At 35.7% G+C, this 7,500-nt stretch overlaps 2 protein-coding genes across 4 annotated transcripts in view; both read left to right on the top strand.

The window, feature by feature from the left end:
* The window catches only part of ddah1 (dimethylarginine dimethylaminohydrolase 1), a 74,965-nt gene extending 72,146 nt beyond the window's left edge, over positions 1 to 2,819 (top strand). For all 3 annotated transcript variants that reach the window (XM_084099329.1, XM_084099328.1, XM_084099330.1), the window contains exon 6: positions 1,032 to 2,819. In XM_084099329.1, the coding sequence (XP_083955455.1) occupies positions 1,032 to 1,145 (114 nt within the window). In that variant the 3' untranslated portion in view covers positions 1,146 to 2,819. The remainder of the gene's footprint in view (positions 1 to 1,031) is intronic.
* A 3,057-nt stretch (positions 2,820 to 5,876) lies between these two features.
* cUnh1orf52 (chromosome Un C1orf52 homolog) overlaps positions 5,877 to 7,500 on the top strand; it is a 5,631-nt gene continuing 4,007 nt past the window's right edge. The window contains exon 1 of the mRNA XM_084099327.1: positions 5,877 to 6,413. Coding sequence (XP_083955453.1) covers positions 6,135 to 6,413 — 279 coding nt within the window. The 5' untranslated portion in view covers positions 5,877 to 6,134. The remainder of the gene's footprint in view (positions 6,414 to 7,500) is intronic.

Below are 7,500 nucleotides of genomic sequence, written 5' to 3'. Positions count from 1 at the left end.
CAACACAACAGCACAACAACACAACAGCACAACAACAAAACAGCACAACAACTCAACAGCACAACAACAAAACAGCACAACAACTCAACAGCACAACAACAACACAGCACAACAGCACAACAACAACACAGCACAACAAAACAACTCAACAGCACAACACAGCACAACAACAAAACAGCACAACAACTCAACAGCACAACAACAACACAGCACAACAAAACAACTCAACAGCACAACACAACAACACAACAGCACAACAACACAACAGCACAACATCACAACACAACAGCACAGCACAACAACACAACAGCACAACAACAAAACAGCACAACAACTCAACAGCACAACAACAACACAGCACAACAGCACAACAACAACACAGCACAACAAAACAACTCAACAGCACAACAACACAGCACAACAACAAAACAGCACAACAACTCAACAGCACAACAACAACACAGCACAACAAAACAACTCAACAGCACAACAACACAGCACAACAGCACAACAACACAACAACAACACAGCACAACAACAACACAGCACAACAAAACAACTCAACAGCACAACAACACAGCACAACAACAAAACAGCACAACAACACAACAGCACAACAGCACAACAACACAGCACAACAACACAACAGCACAACAACACAGCACAACAACACAACAGTCAGCGGCTGTTTGCGGATTGGTTGGCAGTCTGAATGTCGGCAGATATTTTTATTTAACAAAAATAATAAAAAATTAAATTACATTTTAAATTTACAAATATACAAGTAAAGTAAACAACTTAAGTAAAGAACAATAGTCTAAATTTAGAAAAAAAACATTTTTATTAAGACTTTAAAAAGAATTCTGCATTTATTTTTAGGTGTGCCAGCTGCCACTGTGGGTGTATATAAATTACATATTTTGAAACTGATATATATTTATTCGAAAATAAAAGATGATTTCATGATGTCTGTGTAATTCTGTAATAATGTGTGTGTGTGTGTGTGTGTGTGTGTGTGTTTCCCGCTGCAGGTGTTTGAGAAGCTGAAGGATCACATGCTCATCCCAGTGCCCAATCAGGAGAAAAATAAGGTTGACGGCGGTCTGACCTGCTGCTCGGTGCTCGTGTGCAAGAACAGCGTCTGAAACACACACACACATTCACACACTCACTGCAGACACAAGGAGTTATGTAGGTTTATATCAGCTTCTTTAACCACATAGAGTATAAAACACACACTCAGACCTGATGATGTTCGATTTTTCTAATCTGTGACCCTGGACCACAAAACCAGTCACATGGGTCAATTTTCTGAAATTGAGATTTATACATCACCTGAAAGCTGAATAAATAAGCGTTCCACTGATGTGTGGTTTGTTAGGATAGGACAATATTTGGTCGAGATACAACTATTGTAAATTTGGAATCTGAGGGTGCAAAAAAATCGAAACATTGAGAAAATCTCCTTTAAAGTTGTTCATTATGTTGGCGATTGTGCAGCATTCACTCACAGAAATACATGTTTTATATATTTACAAAATATCTTCATGGATCATGATCTTTACTCGCCATTCACAACCTCACTGTAGTTATGTAGGTTTATATCAGCTTTTTGAACATCATACTCTCAGACCTGGTGATGTTCAATTTATGCATTTTAATTTTCTAACTTGCAGCTTTCTCTTCAGAGTGTTTCAGCGGGGGTCAGAGGTCAGTGAGTTAAAACTATTAAAGTTTTGATCAGCATAATTTGCATGAGGAAAAAATCCACTAATCGAAACCTCAGACCCCAAAGTGAAGCTGTAAACTGCTTAAAATAAAGTGTGTTGCGTTATATGTGCGTCGAGTCCCACAGATGACAAAGCATCGCTTCAAAAATAGTTTTTATAGATCATTTGGACTGTATTTTCAGCGCGTTTTACAAGGAACATGTGAAATAAGCCATTGTGAAGTGCATTTATTGAGTAATTGAAGCAACAAAACACTGCTAAAAATGCTTTTCTTACTATTTTTGTCTTGTTTCCAGTGCAAATATCAAACATTTCTTAAATCAAGATGCATTTACTAAAGTAACCGGTGCAATGGCTTATGGGTAATATACGGGGAAGGAGCAAGCATGCACTATGATTTGGGACGCTAATTCTAATCATGGAAAGTGTGTGAATTAGACTAGTTTTCAAGAGTGTTCTGGCAACGTTTCCTCAACGTTATGAACAAATATTAATAGAACGTTCATTCAAAGTTATCTGGCCTTTAATAACGCTCTCAAAATGTTAGCACAAAAACATTTATTTGGATGTTCGTCTAATGTTTTTTTAAATGTTTCTACTCGTTTGTTTCAGAACGTTAAGAGAACATTCAAAAGTAACGTTCCCATAATGTTTGAAGGATGATAAACCGGAATGTTTACACAACGATTACATTAAAACGTTTTGTATGTTCAGAAACGTTTATAACATTAGCAAAACATATTTTTGTTGGCGTTCGATTTAGCTCATGTAAGTGGTTTCAGGTGTACTTAACTCTAGTTTATGTGTTTCTGCCAGTGTAATGACAAATTGGGTCCCCTTCGAAATTACGCATTATAATTTCTCCAAAATCCTGTTATGATAAATACAGTTTCAACTACATTATAACGACCATTTATGTCTGTATTAGTTAGCTTATAGCCTACTAGCAAAGATAAGCAATTAGCCTGATAGCTTAGTTTTTACACACATTTGCACTTACCCATATTCTCCATCATCTTACACGAGTTAAATTAAGTGTAAAATATCCACATATTTCAGTTATAAATAAAACAAATTAATGATGTTCAATTATTCACTTGACTGTTATTATTTGTTAATTAACAGTTAATCAAGTGTAAGAAATGATGTTCAATTGGTTTTATTATGCACTAATGTGTTTTCGTACGCATTAGTAAGCTGTGCTTATTTTAAATTAATATCATTATATACTTAGGAGGATAATCATTAACTGACAGCTTGGGGAGACAGTTAGCTAAAGTTAGTGTTTGCTAATCTGCCTAGCTGTGCATTTAATTAGCTTCCTCAGTCACAGTTTAGCGCTTTTTTACTTTAATAGTGTTAAGCATTCTCCGAACTGAAGAGACAGATTCATTCTCTGTCGTAACTCATCGGTTTATTTCTCCTCCTTAAGAGAAAATGCAGATTTAAAGCCCAGAGTCGCGGGTCAACAACAGTTAAACTGGATTTACAGTTGTGCTAACAACACTTCGACGATGACGACCGTTAAACACTCCGACAGCCTTTTATAAAAAATGTGAATTATACTGTCATCATCTTACGACATCTCATTCTTTATCTCATGTGGATGCTTTGCAGAATACGTAATCGTTATTTCTCTGCCAGACACTTGTAAAATATTCTGCCGTATTATCTCAACAGCCGGTCGTAACGCGTCCAAGTCATGGATGAGATCACAGTCGTAAAGAAAGCCGTGTTTACTAGTTTGACTTCAACTACTATCCGCTCATCCTGAAGGAATTCCGTGTTTCCTCATGGATTGGAGAGCCAAGTGCGTGAACTTCCATTCAACCCGGAGTTTCCTTGTTATTATCTGCTGAAATCTGTAATCATCATCCTAAAAATATATATCTGGAAGCTCATTTCCACCAGGAAAAATAAAAAATGCTTTGGTAAATCTTAATAATGACATTAAAAAATAAACGGTAATTAACACTTTATTTTGATGGTCCCTTTTGAACGTGCTGTTGACTAGCCTAAGTAACTTTGCAACTACATGTCAACTAACTCTCATTAGAGTATTAGTGTACTGTCTGCTTAACCCTTGTGCATTGTTTAAATTTACAACCTTTCGTTATGTTTGTGGCTGAAAACAGCCACTACTTTAAACTGCTGTAAAAATGTATCAGATAAATATTTTTTTCAATTTTTTTTTGCATAAATCTATTAATCAACCTCAGTCCTGCTCAAAAATACTAAATGTTTAAAAAAAAATCAGGATTTTAACTCTTTAATTGCCAAATTTGTAAATGATGTCACTGATTTGGAAAAAAAAAAACACAAAATTACTAATTTTCAATATAAAATGTGATTGTAGACTGGATTTTTTTTAACCTTTTATCACAGTCTTGGACATGTCAAAGATTAGAAACAACATTGGTTTTGATGCATTGTTAGTTTTTGTGCAGCATCAGATTTTAACTTTTTCTCCCTCATTTACTGTTCGTGGCTGTTTTTGCCCCATTGACTTCCATTATAACCACATTTTTTGATTGCAAAGCCATGACACCATATAATCATGCATTTTTGATTGTTGGTGGTTTTCCCTGTTGGGAAGAGGTAAAATTTGTAATTTTTACTGTTGATAACCAGGTGGCACCATTAACCCTTTAGATAGGCCTGTGCAAAAAAAAGCTTAGTTTCTGGCTTTTACATGGAGTTATATGCAGTTTATATGGATTATAATAGCATAATAAAGTGTGTGTGTGTGTGTGTGTGTGTGTGTGTGTGTGTGTGTGTGTGTGTGTGTGTGTGTGTGTGTGTGTGTGAACTCACCTTGATGCGTCTGAGATAATCAAAATATGCACCTCAGCTCTCAGAACTACATGGAGTAAACAAAAACAAAGTAAGTGTATTTATGCATCTGCTGCCTTTTGATGGTGAGAAATGCAGACTAAACAAACACAAAGCATGTGGATTTAAATGCGTGCATGCAAGCCTGCTGCTCATTTGATGGTGAGAAGAGCAGCAAGCAACATGAGAAAGGGCTTGACTTGTAGTGAAGTTTCAGAGATGATTATGCAGCCTGACCCCTCCAGCAGGATGTATTGTCTTCTCCCTCTGACACCACAGACTCAGGAGAGTCAGATCCTGATTTGGATGTGGCACCCTCATCATCCTCTCTAGCTTCCACTGAAGGCGAGGAGGATTCGGAGGATCCTGGATCTGGGTGGATTGGGAGAAACGGCGAAGTGTGGTTTTCCACTAACGCGGAGACAACTCCCTTTCTTCAGCCTGCCAGAGGCGGGACTCCAGGGCCGACGCGCTATGTCATCACAAGGCATAGTCATACATGTTTGTATGACTGTACAAACATGTATGTGTTGACGCAAGTCATGCTGACAATGAGGTCAATCATCTCCTCCATAAAAAACAGATTGAACACGGAATCCATGTTCTGGACCCTTGTGATGGCATAGCGCGTCGGCCCTGGAGTCCCGCCTCTGGCAGGCTGAAGAAAGAGAGTTGTCTCCGCGTTAGTGATTTTATTGCTTTTTATAAATATCTGACGGTGGTGACGAATATGTGGGACACATTTTGAGCAACCACAAAATAATTGTAATATGTATTAAAAACTACAAACAGTGAGGTTTGAACAATATTTACTATGTACTCTTTCATGTGGTAAAGATATTTTTCAATTTAATTATTACGTTTTGTTTTTTTAATCAAGTTGAAATGATTATCTCCTATCCGAGGACAACTGATTTTGTAGGCAATGGGCCAGCATATAATCATTAAATTAATACAAATTAAAAATAAACCTATAAAATAACCTTACATATGTGCAAAGGACCCCCTGATTATAACCTTGATTCTTTTTATTCATGAAAATGTTATTAATTTCCAACAGAATTAGCACTTTTCTTCGTGGGACATGTTTTATCCAAATTCCCAAGAATCAGTGATATATATATATATATATATATATATATAATGAAAGGTCATTACATTTTAAGTGTTGCCAGTGTCCAAATATATTTTGATAGAAAGATTAATTTGAAGTCCAGTAATCTCAAATGACTGTAATTGATCAAACAAGAAGTTCAAGTGCTTTAAAATGTAACTGATAACACATGACAACGCTGTTTACTTAAACAGCGATCTGAATCCAGATACTTGATTTTAAAAACACATTGTTAAATTGAAAAATCATCACGTTCTATTTTCTTTTATTTTTGTGATCCGTTCTTTTGAGATTTAATCGGTCATTTTATTCTGTATACGCGAGCGACCCATGTTTATTACATCATCAGCGCGCGCCAAATTCAACATGGCGGCCGTTGTTTAGTTGTTTTAATCTGCGGTTCCGAATCCCAAACCCAAAAGCATTGAATCCGACAGTCTTCCTCGTCTTCATCCACCATGAGCGATGAGAAGGAACCCGAGGGCCGTAATTTCTTCATGGGTTATGATGATCTGAGCGACAGCAGCAGTGACTCGGACAGTCATGAGTCCAGTAAGAAGAGCCGCATCGAGCCGGAACCGTCCGGATCCTCGAACCCGCAGAGCCGCAAACGAGCCGCCGAGCCGCTGCCGAACCCCGACGACCTGTTCCGCTCCGTCAGCAGACCCGCGTTCCTCTACAACCCGCTCAACAAGCTCATCGACTGGGACAGGAGGACCGTCAAAGCGCCGGAAGAGGTCAGCCTGAAACCCCTTCAGTAACTCATCACTTTAAGATCTGGATGTTATATTTAGTGCTGCTAGTCAATAATACATTGATTTAATATAACGTTACTCCCCCTTTTAATTTTCTCTTGATCGTAGTCGTCACTGAGCTTCATCTCTACATATTTATTCAACGATTATGTTCAACGATTAAATAATAAATGTTCGTATATATATATATATATATATATATATATATTAGTGCTGGGCAACCATTAATCGCGATTAATCACATCTAAAATAAAAGTTTGTATTTACATAATATATGTGTGTGTACTGTGTCTAATTAAATACACACATTTGCATGTATATATTTAAGAACTATTTGCATGTATATGTTGTATTTACATTTATACATAATTTATATTATTTTTAAATATAAATATTTTATATATAAATAACACATATTTCTTAAATATATACATGGATGTGTGTGTATTTATATATACCAAATAATTATACACAGTACACACATATATTATGTAAACACAAACTTTTATTTTAGATGCGATTAATCGCGATTAATGGTTGCCCAGCACTAATATATATATATAGCCTATAATACACAGATATATATATATTTGCAAACTTTTATGTTAGATGTGACTAATCGATTTGACAGTGTTATATATATATATATTGGCATGACTGTAAATAATACAATATTGCAAAAGCTTGGAATACATAGAATAATAATAAAAGCACCAAAAATAATAGAAGAAAATATTATTACATAACTTAAATTTAAATAAACAGTGTACCAAATTAGAACATGTGCGAACATTTGATACCACAGTTTTTTAACATATACACACACACACACACACACACACACACACACACACACACACACACACACATTACTGAGGGTCACTGTGGTTGACAGTATAGGGAAACACACTGAGTGCATATATATATATATATATATATATATATATATATATATATATATATATATATATATATATATATTTACAAACTTATGTTAGATGTGATTAATCACGATTATTCGATTTGACAGCATTAATATAATTAAATTTTGTTTTTAGTAAAAATGGAT

Source organism: Abramis brama (genome assembly GCF_963993115.1).
Source record: "Abramis brama genome assembly, chromosome: 22".
NCBI lineage: Eukaryota > Metazoa > Chordata > Actinopteri > Cypriniformes > Leuciscidae > Abramis > Abramis brama.
Note: the sequence above shows the minus strand (reverse complement) of the source record. Positions and strands in the feature narration are given on the sequence as shown.